This window comes from Lissotriton helveticus, chromosome 12 (genome assembly GCF_964261635.1).
Source record: "Lissotriton helveticus chromosome 12, aLisHel1.1, whole genome shotgun sequence".
In the NCBI taxonomy this organism is placed as follows: domain Eukaryota; kingdom Metazoa; phylum Chordata; class Amphibia; order Caudata; family Salamandridae; genus Lissotriton; species Lissotriton helveticus.
The window spans coordinates 27,363,400-27,382,710 of NC_136073.1; the positions used below are offsets into that span (position 1 = coordinate 27,363,400).

The window sequence follows — 19,311 nt, forward strand, 5'->3', positions numbered from 1 at the left end:
TCATGTCGTTCACAGGTTGCCGCCGCATTTCCAGACAATACCGAGGTGGCACCGCATGAAATCGTTCCAGGATCCATGGTGATGGTCCGCAACTTTGACAGATCAAGTCCGCTGGAGCCTCGATGGAAAGAGCCCCGACAGGTCCTCCTCACCACCCGTACAGCCGTGAAGTTGGAAGGACGCAAAGGCTGGGTGCACCTTTCTCATATTAAACTTTTTAATGGACTGAAAGCCGTCTTAAAGAACATTTCCCAGGATTTGAAGGATTGCCAAAGCATTGTTCTCAAGGACTGTCCCGCAAAAGACATTGCTACAACCCCTCCCCTGTTAGAGAAAACTCCGCAGCAGGAGTATAAACAGAAACTACGGTCTAGTAAAATGAGTCAGTCAGTTTGATTTTCTAAGTCCTCCCCTAGGTGAAACGGTTAGACTGTTTCTGACATGTATAAAATAGACCCCCATAGTGAGAGAGTTAGTCAAAACTCAATCCGATGTATCGTTTTTCTATGTTTCATATTGTTTTCCAGCCTTATGATTTCCTGCACCAGTTATGCATTTTACCTATGTTTCCCAGTTTCACATGTAAATAAGTCTTCCAATGTTACAGCAGAGCACACGTTTAGTGATCTGCCTCCTCATGAACTGTCCTACCGCCTCGCTATGCGAAATAACTCATTTATCCGCATGTTACATTACTCACACCAGACCAGCAATGCCACTAATTGTTGGGTGTGTGGTCGACTCCCCCCTTTCCAGACACCGAAGGGAGTTCTGCCACTTTTTCCTTATCCATTCTCACATAATGGTTCGTGTGGAGCATGGTCCACGTTAACGTCATCCTCAACAGATATGTCTCTTCTTAACAATACATGTTTTCCAGACAAGCAAGGTCTCCCCCACCGAACAGGTTTAGATCTAGAAAATGAAGTGTATAATTTAGGTAATTATTCGTCGAATTTCATGGTCTTGAATGTTCAGTCTGATACTACTCCAGACTTACCTGCTATTTCAGTATTACCAGTCAAAGGCGAATTATGTGTCCGAAATAATGGTTCCGTACATGTAGGACATAGTGATTGTACTACTATTGTCAAGTATAGTGACAGTGGGAAATCTATTTTTAAAGCTTCACGTCATTCTTATTTTATATGTGGTCAAACCGCATATGTTCGTCTGCCCCTCGATTGGGAGGGAACCTGTTACATTGCCTTCCTACTGCCACCAGTTTTCCTAGCCCCACCTGATTATCATAGAAATACACATCTAGTACACATTAGACATAGAAGGGAGTCCCCAATTGTCGATTATACTGAAACTACTCTAGAACAGTATACAGATTTCAATAAAGGTTTCTTCTTCTTTATAGGACCTATCCAGAACAGTAAGCTAATCCGTAGGTTAACCAGAACCCTTGAAGCTGTAATAAATGAGACTGCCTCTGCTCTAGGTAACTTAACCGAAGAGCAATCTGCTATGAGATTTGTCGTTTTACAGAATCGTCTCGTCCTTGACGTCATACTGGCCGATAGGGGCGGGGCCTGTAGAGTCATCGGATCTAGTTGCTGCATTTTCATTCCAAATAACGCGCCGTCTGTTTATTCAGCTATAACCAGACTCCATAAAATTGCCCATCTGATACACCAAGATCCAGGCACCTGGACATGGTCCGGTTGGTTCTGGAATATAATTTCCGCATGGGGATGGAAAATATTGTCCTTTCTAGGTATTGCAGTAGCGATCATATTCAGCTGCTGCCTCTGTATACAATGTGGCCCTGCGATTTGCGGCATTTGTGCTACCTCTTGTATTCCTAGTCCCAAGCCCAGTTCTAAATCCCGTTCCAGGATAATTCGAGACGAGCAAATGATACTGTATGAAATGATAGATGGTATCATGAATATTGATGTTTCCTGATGGAAACGTAGTGACAAGGAGGGAATGTGGAAAAGTAAATTTTGTCATGTTCTGTGTCCCTACGTGTCATCCATCATATGTTATGTGTGCATGATTAAATATGCATATGCATTCCCCATGTTCGATTAACGACGCAATTACAGTTGTGTCCACCTCTAGTATGCCAGTTCCCAGTTCTCGTGAATACTACGAATATCAGGCCTATGTAAAGCTACGTTGCCACGTTTCTCAGTGTGCACGTTATTCTATTATAAAGTCCCCGTTTCTAGGCCTCAAAAGGGCCTGGACACCAGATTCAGCTCCTGTCTCCTGAAGCCTCGCTGAGGAGCGATACAGCCCCCACCTGTATCCTCGACCCTTCACTTACTTCCTGCCTCGCAGTGCCCGGCCCAGCCTGGCTCAGTCTTTGAGTCTGCCAAGAGTATGTTATAGTTCCAGTTATCAGTTCAGTCCTCCTTCTCTGCATTCCTAAGCTACTGAACTGCATCAATAGTTTCCGTCATTGTCTAGCCTTCACGTCTCCACGTTAGAGAAATACTGTATTTAATGGTCATTTCATATTCTTCATCACGCACTACATGTAGAATAATGCATGGTCCAGTCTTAGAATCAAGTCAGCCTTTCCCCTCCTAACTTCTAGTTTATATCAACATGTTCTCTAAACATCAGATACTAGATACTGTTTAGGTACATGTCGCCCTGACTCTCCAGACTTCAGTCTCTGCTCCTAGCACAGAGTTCATAGCCCCCAGCTTCTCCTAGTGATACGTCATTGCTAGTTTGCGCGCACCATCAGGTTAGAGGTCCCGGCTCCTCAGGTAGCCCCCTCCATGGTTTCCGCCCCATTCATGACATATCCTGTTACGTCTGCACCACATGTCTATGTATACGCCCAGTTACACCTACTTTCGCCCTTATCTTTCGCGACTGCTACGCGTCACACCTATTGCTCCACCCACTGCTACGCCTACTGCAATGTAATGCTATGTGTTTGCGTTATGTATATATACTCATGTATTGTTATTAAAAGTCAGCGCGCTCATCCCAGATCCAGCCCCAGCAGCTGCTGGGCCCTGTCATCCTATTCCCATGCAGGTTGTCCTGTTCCTGTCCTTATGCTGTATTAAACCTGCAAAACTCCTACTACCTCGAATCTTGACTCTTATTTATTGAGCTATCTGTTATGATATATGTCTAGTCAAAAAGAGAGGTATTATTTATTTATTTACCACACATCAGAGCATGGAGGTGGTCTTGGTGGGGGTTTCTCACCTCATACATCAGAGCATGGAGGTGGTCTTGGTGGGGGTTTCTCGCCTCATACATCAGAGGATGGAGGCGGTCTTGGTGGGGGTTTCTCACCTCATGCATCAGAGGATGGAGGTGGCCTTGGTGGGTTTCTCACCTCATACATCAGAGGTTGGAGGTGGTCTTGGTGGGGGTTTCCCACCTCATACATCAGAGCTAGGAGATGGTCTTGGTGGGGGTTTCTCACCTCATACATCATCGGATGGAGGTGGTCTTGGGGGTTTCTCACCTCATACATCAGAGCATGGAGGTGGTCTTTGGGGTTTCTCACCTCATACATCAGAGCATGGAGGTGGTCTTGGGGTTTTCTCACCTCATACATCAGAGCATGGAGGTGGTCTTGGGGGTTTCTCACCTCATACATCAGAGGATGGAGGGGGTCTTGGTGGGGGTTTCACCTCATGCATCAGAGGATGGAGGTGGTCTTTGGGTATTTCTCACCTCATACATCAGAGGATGGAGGTGGTCTTGTTGGGGGTTTCTCACCTAAAACATCAGAGGATGGAGGCGGTCTTGGTGGGGATTTCTCTTCTCATACATTCAGAGGATGGAGGGGGTCTTGGGCATTTCTCACCTCATACATCAGAGGATGGAGGTAGTCTTGGTGGGGGTTTCTCGCCTCATACATCAGAGGACGGAGGTGGTCTTGGTGGGGTTTTGTCGCCTCATACATCAGAGGACGGAGGTGGTCTTGGTGGGGGTTCTTCATATCATGCATCAGAGGATGGAGGTGGTCTTGGTGGGGTTTTCTCGCCTCATACATCAGAGGACGGAGGTGGTCTTGGTGGGGGTTCTTCATCTCATGCATCAGAGGACGGAGTTGGTCTTGGTGGGTTTCTCGCCTCATACATCAGAGGACGGAGGTGGTCTTGGTGGGGGTTTCTCACCTCATACGTCAGAGGACGGAGGTGGTCTTGGTGGGGGTTCTTCATCTCATGCATCAGAGGACGGAGGTGGTCTTGGTGGGGGTTTCTCACCTCATACATCAGAGGATGGAGGTGGTCTTGGTGGGGGTTTCTCACCTCATACGTCAGAGGACGGAGGTGGTCTTGGTGGGGGTTCTTCATCTCATGCATCAGAGGACGGAGGTGGTCTTGGTGGGGGTTTCTCACCTCATACATCAGAGGATGGAGGTGGTCTTGGTGGAGGTTTCTCTCCTCATACATCAGAGGATGGAGGTGGTTTTGGTGGGGTTTCTGTCCTCATACATCAAAGAATGGAGGTGGTCTTGGTGGGGGTTTCTCACTTCATACATCAGAAGACGGAGGGGGTCTTGGTGGGGGCTTCTCAATTCATACATCAGAGGATCGAGGGGGTCTTGGTGGGGGTTTCTCGCCTCATACATCAGAGGACGGAGGTGGTCTTTGGGGTTTCTCACCTCATACATCAGAGGATGGAGGTGGTCTTGGTGGGGGTTTCTCACCTCGTACATCAGAGGATGGAGGTGGTCTTGGTGGGGGTTTCTGGCCTCATACATCAGAGGATGGGGGTGGTCTTGGTGGGGGTTTCTCTCCTCATACATCAGAGGATGTAGGTGGTCTTGGTGGGGGTTTCTCTCCTCATACATCAGAGGATGTAGGTGGTTTTGGGGGGGGGGTTCTCTCCTCATACATCAAAGGATGGAGGTGGTCTTGATGGGGGTTTCTCACCTCAAACATCAGAGGTTGGAGGTGGTCTTGGTGGGGGTTTCTCACCTCATACATCAGAGGATGGAGGTGGCCTTGGTGGGTTTCTCACCTCATACACCAGAGGATGGAGGTGGTCTTGGCAGGGGTTTCTCACCTCATACATCAGAGGATGGAGGTGGTCTTGGTGGGGGTTTCTCACCTCATACATCAGAGGATGGAGGTGGTCTTGGTGGGGGTTTCTCACCTCCTACATCAGAGGATGGAGGCGGTCTTGGTGGGGGTTCCTCATCTCATGCATCAGAGGATGGAGGCGGTCTTGGTGGGGGTTCCTCATCTCATGCATCAGAGGATGGAGGTGGTCTTGGTGGGGTTCCTCATCTCATACATCAGAGGACGGCGGTGGTCTTGGTGGGGGTTTCTCACTTCATACATCAGAGAATGGAGGTGGTCTTGGTGGGGGCTTCTCACCTCATACATCAGAGGATGGAGGTGGTCTTGGTGGGGGTTTCTCACCTCGTACATCAGAGGATGAGGTGGCCTTGGTGGGTTTCTCGCCTCATACATCAGAGGATGGAGGGGGTCTTGGTGGGGGTTTCTCACCTCAAACATCAGAGGTTGGAGGTGGTCTTGGTGGGGGTTTCTCACCTCATACATCATCGGATGGAGGTGGCCTTGGTGGGTTTCTCACCTCATACATCAGAGGACGAAGGTGGTCTTGGTGGGGGTTTCTCACCTCAAACATCAGAGGTTGGAGGTGGTCTTGTTGGGGGTTTCTCACCTCATGCATCAGAGGATGGAGGTGGCCTTGGTGGGTTTCTCGCCTCATACATCAGAGGATGGAGGGGGTCTTGGTGGGGGTTTCTCACCTCATACATCAGAGGTTGGAGGTGGTCTTGGTGGGGGTTTCTCACCTCATACATCAGAGGATGGAGGTGGCCTTGGTGTGTTTCTCCCGTCATACATTAGAGGATGGCGGTGGTCTTGGTGGGGGTTTCTCACCTCATGCATCAGAGGATGGAGGTGGTCTTGGTGGGGGTTTCTCGCCTCATACATCAGAGGATGGAGGTGGTCTTGGTGGGGGTTTCTCACCTCATGCATCAGAGGATGGAGGTGGTCTTGGTGGGGGTTTCTGACCTCATAAAGAACAAAGAGCCTGTAGGTCGAGTAACGCTGAGATACTTAAACTAACACTGGATTATTTGCACATCAGAGATTACATCAATAATCAAAAGTCAAACTGGCTACCAACAATTGCTGTTTGAGTCCTATCAGCCCACCCAAGTGGCGGAGCCTCATCATGTAGGACACCCAAACCTCGGTCTGTGTGCGAATGCCCAGATGTATTTTGGCTTCGCATCACTCGGCCATGGTCTGGTCACCGCAGTTGTTCTTGCAAATGGTGAAGCTGATATGTGCAGTGCAAAAATTAAATCAAGTGAAGTGTATAAAATGGCTGTCAAAGCAAACAAAGACCTTTACTAGTGTTTGCCTAGACGTCAGATTAAAAAATAGTGAAAGGACAGTGTGACAAAATCACTGTCTAAATTGCTTGGTGGAATTCTTAAATAGGGCCAACATGTTTCTGCCGTGTGGTGAGAGTTCACCGGCATTCATCAGGGCCAAGCTCTTATGTATGCTACTGCAATAACACTATCAATCGTGCTTGAAAAAAACAAAAAATTGTTTTGAAAATCTAACAGACCATTAGCAGGAAAAGAAGAGTGGTCATTGAAGACCATCCTACCACATCTTCTCAATTGGCTCAACAGATGCAAGTGGTCTTCCCTGTAATAAATACAAAGAGAGAGAAAAAACCATGTAGACTATGCATACACGTGGTGCTCATTAGAGAATAAACATAAAATAAGACTTAAGTGCGCACTTGGTGAGAAGTGCTATTCTTGTGCAAAACCAGTGATAGTTCAACTAAACTCAGCCATGCCAATCACACCTTAGTGATGGCCACTTAAGATGGGCGCTATATTATGTCGCCGACAGATAATCTGTGTATTATTTCAAAAACTTAATATAACACTTACCCAACAATGCGTGGGAAGAAAGCCTCACCTCACCCGGCAACTGCTCGGAAGAATAAGGCCCCGCTCTAAACATGTAAGTAAAGACAGTTCCTTGATTATATACCTGTCACAGGATTTGGCTCTGTTACAGTTTAAAAACCCAACAGTTTTCTGAACTGTCCAACGTGGTCACCCCCACGGGAACCAAGATGGAAGCATTCAACGACTACAATTAAAAACCTCCTCTACCGTGTCCTAGGTTGTAACTGCGTGGTGTTGAGTGGCGCAGATCTATTTTACATCCACCAGCTGAGTGGTATTGCTGGTGATGAACGTGAAAATGTACCCTCGATGTACTCATACCCATAGGGGAGATGGTTCCTACAAGGGTTGTACCTCTCCTGAACCCCAGTGTTTGTAATAAGGTAATAGCTCAACCCCAGGTCATGAGGTTGATTCTTGCAAACTGAAGGAAAAGGGGTCACCCGTATGTGGAACGTTAATACCATTGTGTCCTTGTTATGTCAAGTAAGCTTGTGGATGTAAAATAGATCTGCGCCACTCAACACCACGCAGTTTTTGAAATAATACACAGATTATCTGTCGGCGACATAATATAGCGCCCATCTTAAGTGGCCATCACTAAGGTGTGATTGGCATGGCTGAGTTTAGTTGAACTATCACTGGTTTTGCACAAGAATAGCACTTCTCACCAAGTGCGCACTTAAGTCTTATTTTATGTTTATTCTCTAATGAGCACCACGTGTATGCATAGTCTACATGGTTTTTTCTCTCTCTTTGTATTTATTACAGGGAAGACCACTTGCATCTGTTGAGCCAATTGAGAAGATGTGGTAGGATGGTCTTCAATGACCACTCTTCTTTTCCTGCTAATGGTCTGTTAGATTTTCAAAACAATTTTTTGTTTTTTTCAAGCACGATTGATAGTGTTATTGCAGTAGCATACATAAGAGCTTGGCCCTGATGAATGCCGGTGAACTCTCACCACACGGCAGAAACATGTTGGCCCTATTTAAGAATTCCACCAAGCAATTTAGACAGTGATTTTGTCACACTGTCCTTTCACTATTTTTTAATCTGACGTCTAGGCAAACACTAATAAAGGTCTTTGTTTGCTTTGACAGCCATTTTATACACTTCACTTGATTTAATTTTTGCACTGCACATATCAGCTCCACCATTTGCAAGAACAACTGCGGTGACCAGACCATGGCCGAGTGATGCGAAGCCAAAATACATCTGGGCATTCGCACACAGACCGAGGTTTGGGTGTCCTACATGATGAGGCTCCGCCACTTGGGTGGGCTGATAGGACTCAAACAGCAATTGTTGGTAGCCAGCTTGACTTTTGATTATTGATGTAATCTCTGATGTGCAAATAATCCAGTGTTAGTTTAAGTATCTCAGCGTTACTCGACCTACAGGCTCTTTGTTCTTTATGTAGCTGCACTGGGGGTATTTACCTGTTTGGTCGCTAAACATTCCCTCGGACCCTCCACTACGAGTTGTTGTTTTATGGTTTCTGACCTCATACATCAGAGGATGGAGGTGGTCTTGGTGGGGGTTTCTCGCCTCATACATCAGAGGATGGAGGTGGTCTTGGTGGGTTTCTGGCCTCATACATTAGAGGACAGCGGTGGTCTTGGTGGGGGTTTCTCATCTCATACATCAGAGGATGGAGGTGGTCTTGGTGGGAGTTCTAGCCTCATATATTAGAGGACGGCAGTGGTCTTGATAGGGGTTTCTCACCACATACATCAGAGGATGGAGGTGGTCTTGGTGGGGGCTTCTCACCTCATACATCAGAGGACGGAGGTGGTCTTGGTGGGGGCTTCTCACTTCATCCATCTGAGGACGGAGGTGATCCTGGTGGGAGCTTCTCACCTCATACATCATAGGACGGAGGTGGTCTTGGTGGGGGTTTCTCACCTCAAACATCAGAGGTTGGAGGTGGTCTTGGTGGGGGTTTCTCCTCATACATCAGAGGATGGAGGTGGCCTTGGTGGGTTTCTCACCTCATACATCAGAGTACGGAGGTGGTCTTGGTGGGGGTTTCTCACCTCATGCATCAGAGGATGGAGGTGGCCTTGGTGGGTTTCTCGCCTCATACATCAGAGGACGGAGGTGGTCTTGGTGGGGGTTTCTCACCTCATACATCAGAGGATGGAGGCGGTCTTGGTGGGGGTTCCTCATCTTATGCATCAGAGGATGGAGGCGGTCTTGTTGGGGGTTCCTCATCTCATGCATCAGAGGATGGAGGTGGTCTTGGTGGGGGTTCCTCATCTCATACATCAGAGGACGGCGGTGGTCTTGGTGGGGGTTTCTCACTTCATACATCAGAGAATGGAGATGGTCTTGGTGGGTTTCTCACCTCATACATCAGAGGATGGAGGTGGCCTTGGTGGGTTTCTCACCTCGTAAATCAGAGGATGGAGGTGGCCTTGGTGGGTTTCTGGCCTCATACATCAGTGGTTGGAGGCGGTCTTGGTGGGGGTTTCTCACCTCGTACATCAGAGGATGGAGGTGGCCTTGGTGGGTTTCTCGCCTCATACATCAGAGGATGGAGGTGGTCTTGGTGGGAGTTCTAGCCTCATATATTAGAGGACGGCAGTGGTCTTGATAGGGGTTTCTCACCACATACATCAGAGGATGGAGGTGGTCTTGGTGGGGGCTTCTCACTTCATCCATCTGAGGACAGAGGTGGTCCTGGTGGGAGTTTCTCACCTCATACATCATAGGACGGAGGTGGTCTTGGTGGGGGTTTCTCACCTCAAACATCAGAGGATGGAGGTGGTCTTGGTGGGGGTTCTTCATCTCATACACCAGAGGTTGGAGGTGGTCTTGGTGGGGGTTTCTCACCTCATACATCAGAGGATGGAGGTGGCCTTGGTGGGTTTCTCACCTCATACATCAGAGTACGGAGGTGGTCTTGGTGGGGGTTTCTCACCTCATGCATCAGAGGATGGAGGTGGCCTTGGTGGGTTTCTCGCCTCATACATCAGAGGACGGAGGTGGTCTTGGTGGGGGTTTCTCACCTCATACATCAGAGGATGGAGGTGGTCTTGGTGGGGGTTCCTCATCTCATGCATCAGAGGATGGAGGTGGTCTTGGTGGGGGTTCCTCATCTCATACATCAGAGGTTGGAGGTGGTCTTGGTTGGGGTTTCTCACCTCATACATCATGGGATGGAGGTGGCCTTGGTGGGTTTCTCGCCTCATACATCAGAGGATGGAGGGGGTCTTGGGGGGGGTTTCTCACCTCAAACATCGAGGTTGGAGGTGGTCTTGGTGGGGGTTTCCCACCTCATACATCATCGGATGGAGGTGGCCTTGGTGGTTTCTCACCTCATACATCAGAGGACGGAGGTGGTCTTGGTGGGGGTTTCTCACCTCAAACATCAGAGGTTGGAGGTGGTCTTGTTGGGGGTTTCTCACCTCATACATCAGAGGATGGAGGTGGCCGTGGTGGGTTTCTCGCCTCATACATCAGAGGATGGAGGGGGTCTTGGTGGGGGTTTCTCACCTCATGCATCAGAGGATGGAGGTGATCTTAGTGGGGGTTACTCGCCTCATACATCAGAGGATGGAGGTGGTCTTGGTGGGGGTTTCACACCTCATGCATCAGAGGATGGAGGTGGTCTTGGTGGGGGTTTCTCACCTCATACATCAGAGGATGGAGGTGGTCTTGGTGGGTGTTTCTCGGCTCATACATCAGAGGATGGAGGTGGTCTTGGTGGGGGTTTCTCGCCTCATACATCAGAGGATGGAGGTGGTCTTGGTGGGTTTTTCACCTCATACTTTAGAGGACAGCGGTGGTCTTGGTGGGGGTTTCTCACCTCATACATCAGAGGATGGAGGTGGTCTTGGTGGGAGTTCTAGCCTCATACATTAGAGGACGGCGGTGGTCTTGATAGGGGCTTCTCACCTTATACATCATAGAATGGAGGTGGTCATGGTGGGGGTTTCTCACTTCATACATCAGAGTATCGAGGTGGCCTTGGTGGGTTTCTCGCCTCATACATCAGAGGATGGAGAGGGTCTTGGTGGGGGTTTCTCACCTCATACATCAGAGGTTGGAGGTGGTCTTGGTGGGGGTTTCTCACCTCATACATCAGAGGATGAAGGTGGTCTTGTTGGGGGTTTCTCACCTCATACATCAGAGGACGGAGGTGGTCTTGGTGGGGGTTTCTCACCTCATACATCAGATGATGGAGGTGGTCTTGGTGGGGGCTTCTCACCTCATAGATCATAGGACGGAGGTGGTCTTGGTGGGGGTTTCTCACCTCAAACATCAGAGGTTGGAGGTGGTCTTGTTGGGGGTTTCTCACCTCATACATCAGAGGATGGAGGTGGCCGTGGTGGGTTTCTCGCCTCATACCTCAGAGGATGGAGGGGGTCTTGGTGGGGGTTTCTCACCTCATGCATCAGAGGATGGAGGTGATCTTAGTGGGGGTTACTCGCCTCATACATCAGAGGATGGAGGTGGTCTTGGTGGGGGTTTCTCACCTCATACATCAGAGGATGGAGGTGGTCTTGGTGGGGGTTTCATACCTCATGCATCAGAGGATGGAGGTGGTCTTGGTGGGGGTTTCTCACCTCATACATCAGAGGATGGAGGTGGTCTTGGTGGGTGTTTCTCGCCTCATACATCAGAGGATGGAGGTGGTCTTGGTGGGGGTTTCTCGCCTCATACATCAGAGGATGGAGGTGGTCTTGGTGGGTTTCTCGCCTCATACTTTAGAGGACAGCGGTGGTCTTGGTGGGGGTTTCTCACCTCATACATCAGAGGATGGAGGTGGTCTTGGTGGGAATTCTAGCCTCATACATTAGAGGACAGCGGTGGTCTTGATAGGGGCTTCTCACCTTATACATCATAGAATGGAGGTGGTCATGGTGGGGGTTTCTCACTTCATACATCAGAGTATCGAGGTGGCCTTGGTGGGTTTCTCGCCTCATACATCAGAGGATGGAGGAGGTCTTGGTGGGGGTTTCTCACCTCATACATCAGAGGTTGGAGGTGGTCTTGGTGGGGGTTTCTCACCTCATACATCAGAGGACGGAGGTGGTCTTGGTGGGGGTTTCTCACCTCATACATCAGATGATGGAGGTGGTCTTGGTGGGGGCTTCTCACCTCATAGATCATAGGACAGAGGTGGTCTTGGTGGAGGTTTCTCCCTTCATACATCAGATGAAGGAGGTGGTCTTGGTGGGGGCTTCTCACCTCATACATCATAGGTCGGAGGTGGTCTTGGTGGGGGCTTCTCACTTCATACATCAGAGGAAGGAGGTGGTCTTGGTGGGGGTTTCTCACCTCATACATCAGAGGATGGAGGTGGTCTTGGTGGGGGCTTCTCATTTCATACATCAGAGGAAGGAGGTGGTCTTGGTGGGGGTTTCTCACCTCATACATCAGAGGATGGAGGTAGTCTTGGTGGGTGGGAGGATTAACTGTGCTTATTTTCTACCAGAGGTTGTAGGTGGTGGGCACCAACACTCATTTTAGGTTTCAGGCCTTGTTTTCCGTCATCAGACTTTGACCCACAGAAAAAAGAAAGAACGGACGAAAAGGAAAAAGAATGCAGACAGTTAGGTAAACAGTGACAACATGGGGAAGAAGGGATGTAAAAAAAGGAGTATGAGAAAGTGGAAGGTGTGGTACTGAAATTCTGGACCCGTGTCATGAACATCGTCGTATCATGACGATTTTGGTATCAGTAGACCGAGAATGACGAGTATACTATATACGAGTATTTTCGGCGTGTTCGAGTGACGAGATCACCATGAAATCAAGGATTCCGTTCTGAAACCTCGGGTTCCATTTTGTGCACAGCAGCCATTTTGTGGTTGCCCTCACATAGGCCGATGACTGAGGCCAAGCGAGTCTTAGGGACACGTACACCTTCAGCTGACTTCTGTGTGACCTGGGCAAGCTGACTCCACTGCCCGAAGCCAAACCTGTTCGACCAGTTCCTTTCCCAGTAGCTGATCAAGATTAAGCATCAAGGCACAGGACACCATAAACCTTTATTGCATACAACTATGTCTTATCTTACTCACACCTGTCTCTGCTCCTTTCTTTATGGCCTGTTTACGATGGGGATGTGCCCGTTTTTATTATGGGTTTGTTCAGCTTGTGTAAGAAGGAATGTTGAGTTTTTTGCATGCTTGCAAAAGCTAGGACTGCCCCTTACTTTTGTGCTGAGTAATGTAACACTAAAACATATAAAAGGTCTCGGTCCTCTGTATTCCTCAGACTACCTCATTCAGTTGCTACGGCTTCTGTGTGACATGGCCTCACTATGTTAAGTGTAATAAAGATGTCTTTTCATATTACAGCTTCTGTGCCAAGTTCTTTGTTATATTAGTAAGTATTCCCTGAGAATGAAGATTTTCAGTACTTAAAAGGATAGCTATGGAAATGAATGATATAGTTATTTAGTTCTTTCTTTTTTTTCTTCGCAAACTCTTCAGTAGATCATCTCTTAGAAGAGGGCCTGGTTGGGTTCTTGGTGAAATGATAATTGTTGAGGGGTCAAATGTTGGACCAGCTCTCGGAAGACTGTATTATCTCAAGCAACAGGATTTGGGGGGTTTGGTGTCTTGTTGGCTTATCTCTGGACTCATGGATGGTTGGGTCCTTAATGAATGGTTGTTCTGGGGAGCAGGTGATGCTTGGATACTTGCTCTGTGGTTTAGGTATCTTTAGCATCAGAGGCTGATGTGATTTTGGTGGGAGGTTGAGTCATCCGTAGGCTCAGAAGACTTTGTTTGGAGCTGATGCTTGACTTATCTCTGCAATCAGATGTTAGTCCCTTGATTGGTGGTTTATTCTCTCTTTGATCAGATGATGGGTTGGTACTTGCTGGGTGGTTGGGTATCTCAGGCATCTTATGATGCTCTCACTCGTGCTGGATGTTTGTATTCCCTACGGGATCAGAAGAGGGTTCCCTGCTTTGTGGATGTTTGGGTTATTTGATGATGATATCTTGGACTATCTCTGAGATCAAAGGATTGTTGGGTGTGTGGTTGATGTTTGTATCGTATTTGGCATCAGAGGATGGTGGGATTTAGGAAAAATGGTTCATTGTCTTTGGGACCAGAGAATGATTGTTTTTTTGTGTGGAATGGATGGATTACTTAAGAATCAGGGGATGGTTGAGCTGGGGGTTGACAGATGAAATCTCTTAGATCCGATGGTGCTTAGCGAAGTGTAGATCAAAGGGTCATCTCTGGCATCTGAGGATACTTGGATTCATAGTGTGCCTTTACAGTAAGTCAAGAATGGTTGGGAGTTGGTGAGTGGTTGGATTATCGCTGAAAGAGATGATGCTAAATTAAGGAGGGTAGTTGGGTTATCCGTGGCACCCACAGATTCTTGTGTCCTCAGAGGATATTTACATGATCTCAAGGGTCAGAGGAGGTCGAGGTCTTGGGCAGTCAGATTATTTCTGTGACCAAAGGAGAGTTGTTTTAGTGTCTGACATGGATCCCCAGTCAGATGAAATCTAGTGCCCTAATTACAATTTTAGTGCTATATTCCAACTACTTGCACAGGGGTCTGAATTCAAAGTTATGTGATGTGTCTCACACCCTCAATGTTTTCCCCTGATAGATTTTATCAGCTCAAACCTCACAAACTTCCTGGAGGAAAGGCCAGGAAGAAAGGCAAAATATGTTGAATTTAGTGTATTAAATGCAGATTCTGCAAATAATGCTAATTTCTAAGTTGAAAACTCAGGATAGGAGGTATTGATTAGGGTTGGGCGAAACTCGTGGACTTTCACGCTGCAGAATTCCACAGAGTTAACTTTTCAAGATGGAGTTTTGCGAGCGGGCGGAATTCATCACGTCGCGCTGCTCATGCTGATTTTTAGCGCCGGGAGCTTGTTCCATGCTGTAAAATTTGTGTACAAAAGGGGGTGGTGATGGACGGAGCATCTGAACCAATCAAACACTCACACCCAGTCAACAGATCTGGGTTTAATCCATCACCGTTCTTTAGACCACTCTGCCACCCCAGTTCAGACATGGCCATATGCCAATCAGTCTAACCCTGTGCCTCATGGGAACAGTCCGTGCCCGAACTGCCAAGCCATGCCTTCTCTGGACCGGAAACAAGCTTCCGAGGACCGGTTTCTGGCATTTCAGCCCTCTTCAGCCAGGCTTGTTTGAATCCAGTGACAAAGTGAGCAAGGGACTCACGTCTGAGCATACCCTGCCAATTTATGGTGAACAAATCGGTACAAAAGGGGGTGGTGATGGACGGAGCATCTGAACCAATCAAACACTCACACCCAGTCAACAGATCTGGGTTTAATCCATCACCGTTCTTTAGCCCACTCTGCCACCCCAGTTCAGACATGGCCATATGCAAATCAGTCTGACCCTGTGCCTCATGGGAACAGTCCAGCCCGAACTGCCAAGCTTTTGTGTAAACTGCACCACGCTGTGCACCAGAGGGCGCAGTTTCTTTCTGCCACTCTAGTAGATTTTCTACGTGAGAGGCAACTTTCTCAACGCAAATGGTCACGACCTGCCGCAAACAGCGATGTTGAGAAATCTTGCAGGGAGACGTTCTAGTGCCCGAAAATCACACTAGGGGGTGCAAATGTTTGCTCGCCAACTTAACATTGGTGAGCTGTGCTCAAGAAAAACTCTGTCATGTGGCAGCTGGCTGGGTTTTGCCGGAACTCTGCGCTCCAAGTGGAACGTGGAGTAGGCAAAACTTCTCTGCCAGAACACAATTTTTCGCCCTCCCATAGTATTTATCCTACCTGTTGAGTACCTCACTCTGGTATAATCAGTGCTTGAAATGGAAAAATAGAAGTGCAGGTTGTCTATATCAGAGTACTTGCCTGTTTCCGAAAAGTGTCGGTACTCTCCAATTAAAAGTATTACGTCACTCTTGAGAAGGGCATGTAATCACCTCTTCAAAATAAAAAAGTGCTGGTACTCAGTACCGGCCCATTTAAAGCATTGGGTATAATCATAGGTACCAGGAGTGGTAAATACACACCTTATTCTGCACAACTTGAAATCTGGGCCTTGGCTAGCAGCATTGTATGTTTTCTAGTGTGTTAGGATGTGGTGGCCAACTACATTTGAACTACGATTAAATGTAGTGTATTTACAGAGCAGAGTTTGGTTCTTTCTGAGGTCAGGGTATTCCATATTCCTACTGGAGTAAAGACATTGTTGACTTTTAATGTGCAGTGTTTTGGCTGTAGTCCACTGTTGCATAATTGTGTCACAGAGTTGTTGTGCTGAGGGAGCACGGATTTTCTCTCTTTAATTTTCAGGGAATGATAAGCTGTAGGGGAAAAGCATTCTTAATGGTAAATATGTTTAAGGCCACTGGATTTAAGTGATTTTGCGCCCAAAGTTTTTCTCGCATATCTATGGATTTGCCACATTTGCCACATAATCTACCATCTGTTGCTTAATCTGCAGATGGTAACAAAAAAGAAATGTCTAACTCAAATGGAGCTAAAATTACTAAAAACGCAACATGTGTGGCCGTAAAGTGGAAAGCCCTTCCCAAAGGTTGACCAGTCATCTTTCTCTTTCTTATTGCTGTATTTGGGTGTCAAACTTGTTCTAATGAGGTGACATCTTTGCGCAGATTGTGTTAACCTGTAATAATGAGGAAGTTATGTTCCCCATTCTAGGGTTGGGCGTAGTTTGTGAAGTAGCGCTACGCGTAGGTACACGAATTGCACTTCGCACTACGCGAGCTACGCGTAGCACTAAGTGAACTGCATAGTACCCTGTTCGCACTGTGCAATCATGGAAAACGGCATCTTGCACAGTGCGAGCTGTCGTTTTCTGCCCCTCGAGTAGATTTTTACTCGAGCGGTAGCTTTCTCAACGCAGACTGGTAGTTTCTCATGGCGTGTGGTCATGCGCAATCGCGACCACTCGCAATGAGAAACCAGACCTCCCCGCGTTGAGAATCTCGCCGGGAGGTTTATTTTCCACGCTCGCAATCGACAACTTGATGTTGCTGATCGCGAACGAGAAAAAAGTCTGTCAGGGATGTCATTTTGCTTGCTCGTGGTCGCCAACTTGACGTTGAGGACTGCGAGCAAGCAAAAAATTATCGCTGTGCTACGCTACGCGTGTTTGCACTGTGCTACGTGCAGTTCGCCTAGTGCAAAGTAGCGCAAACTTCGCAAACTACGCGAGCGTAGCGTAGTGCTTTGCCGAGGGTTAATTATGACTTATCATGCCGCATAATATGCCTTTCTTGCCGCATAATTTGGTCCTCCCATGACGCATAATTCCAGTGGCCCTCAATATGTCAGCATTACGGGTAAGTGATCCTGAAACCCGGAGGGTGCTGGCCTCCTGCCCCAGCAGTGCCTCGGCTGGCACCTTCCACTGCCCTCCCTCCCCCACCAAGGGTGGCCCCAGGACCCGGGCCCCGTATACTCACTGGACGAGCTGCAGTCCTCCTTGGTGCCGCCGATGGACCCGTCCGACCTCATCTGGAGGAAGAAGCCGTGTCTGCAGAACAGCCTGGTGACGATGCCCTTCAGCTGCGGCTCTGGAGCATGCGCAGAGGAGGCGGGTAGAATGAGGGGCAGGAGGTGGAAGGGGTGGAAGCAGAGGAGGGCAGGAGTGAGTGGAGGAAGGAGAAGAGGGGGCAACGGGAGAGACGGAGGGGAAAGAGAAAGAGGGGCAGAGGTATGCAGAGGGAGTAAAGTGCAGAGGGGGTAAAGTGCAGAGGGGGTAAAGTGCAGAGGGGGTAAAGTGCAGAGAGAGAAGAGGAGACAGGCAGAGAGGGGGAGAGATGAAGAGAAAGAGAGAGACATGCAAGGAGAGAGAGAGAGAGAGTGAGAGGGAGAAAGAGAGAGAGAGAGAGAGAGAGAGGTCAACCAGAGGTGTGCCAAGACGGAGTGATGTGAAGTTCACAGGGAGAGAGACAGGCATGCAAAGAGAGAGAGAGGGAGACAGGCAAGTAGAGAGAGAGAGAGAGATAGATAAGCAAGGAGAGAGAGAGAGAGAGAGAGAGAGAGAGAGAGAGAGACGGGGGTACAGAAATAGAGAAGGAGGGAGACATTCACGGGGTGGGAGAGCGCATCAGAGATGAAAAGAGAGTGCCAGGGGTAAGCAGAGAGGGTGTGGCGTGAAGTTCAGGAAGAGGGAGAGACAGAGAGAGAGGCAGACAGACAGATGTGGGGGGTGCGCATCAGAGATGAAAAGAGAGGGCCAGGGTATGGAGAGAAAGTGTGAAGTGAGGTTCAGAAACAAAGAGAGAGAGGTGGGGGGGGCGTGAGAGATGAAAAGAGGGGCCGGGGGTGTGCGGGGAGTGGCGGTGTGAAGTTCAGAGAGAGAGAGAGAGAGAGAGAGCAGAGAGTGCTGTTAGTTTCAGCCTGGTGGGCACAGCGCGCGCACAGAGAAATCATTTGATCGGGGCTACCATGTGTTTAATTGGTATTTTCCTGAATATTTTAACTTTGACCTTGGCGCTCCCCGGGGGCGCTCTCTGCGGCGGTTTCAAGCACTCCTGACAGATAAACAGCTGAGGTGGCAGGATGCAGACATGAGCCCCTGGCAGCAGCGCATGGGGGGGGCTCAGCCAGGACAAGAGAGGTGCTCCCCCCCGCCTCACTAAACATTACAGACAGGGGCATGAGACAGCAAAACTGTCCTCGTGTCCGGGCGCAGCAACTGCTGTTTGGGCCATAATGCAAGCAAGGACACTTGGCCCCATCCCTTGGTTTTGTAGTAAAAAAGAACCCCTAATTGGGGTGAAGTGGGGCTTTAACTCCCACAGGCCCCGGTGCCACTGCACCTGCTGGACTGTTGATAGCTACGCTCCTCTTGTTTTCACCCGTCTTACAGGCTTGGTCTCAGACAACAGGATGGACACACATCTTACAGGCTCAGCCTTGGGCAGCAGGATGGACACACATCTTACAGGCTAAGCCTCGGGCAGAAGGATGGACACACATCTTACAGGCTCAGCTTTTGGCAGAAGGATGGACACACATCCTACAGGCTCGGCCTCAGACAGCAGGATGGACACACATTTTACAGGCTCGGCCTTGGGCAGAAGGAAGGACACACATCTTACAGGCTTGTCCTTTGGCAGAAGGATGGACACACATCTTACAGGCTTGGCCTTTGGCAGAAGGATGGACACACATCTTACAGGCTTGGCCTTTGGCAGAAGGAGAGACATACATGGTACAGGCTTGGCCTTGGGCACAAAGATGGACACACATCTTACAGGCTTGTCCTTTGGCAGAAGGATGGACACACATCTTACAGGCTTGGCCTTTGGCAGAAGGAGAGACATACATGGTACAGGCTTGGCCTTGGGCACAAAGATAGACACACATCTTACAGACTCAGGCTCAGACAGCAGGATGGACACACATCTTACAGGCTCGGCCTTGGACAGAAGGGTGGATATGC

The 19,311-nt window shown here is 48.6% G+C and overlaps 1 protein-coding gene across 1 annotated transcript in view; it reads right to left on the reverse strand.

Moving 5' to 3' along the window:
- Nucleotides 1-19,311, reverse strand: part of FGF11 (fibroblast growth factor 11) — a 530,655-nt gene that overhangs the window by 158,565 nt on the left and 352,779 nt on the right. The window contains exon 2 of the mRNA XM_078668282.1: nt 17,324-17,434. Coding sequence (XP_078524408.1) covers nt 17,324-17,434 — 111 coding nt within the window. The remainder of the gene's footprint in view (nt 1-17,323; nt 17,435-19,311) is intronic.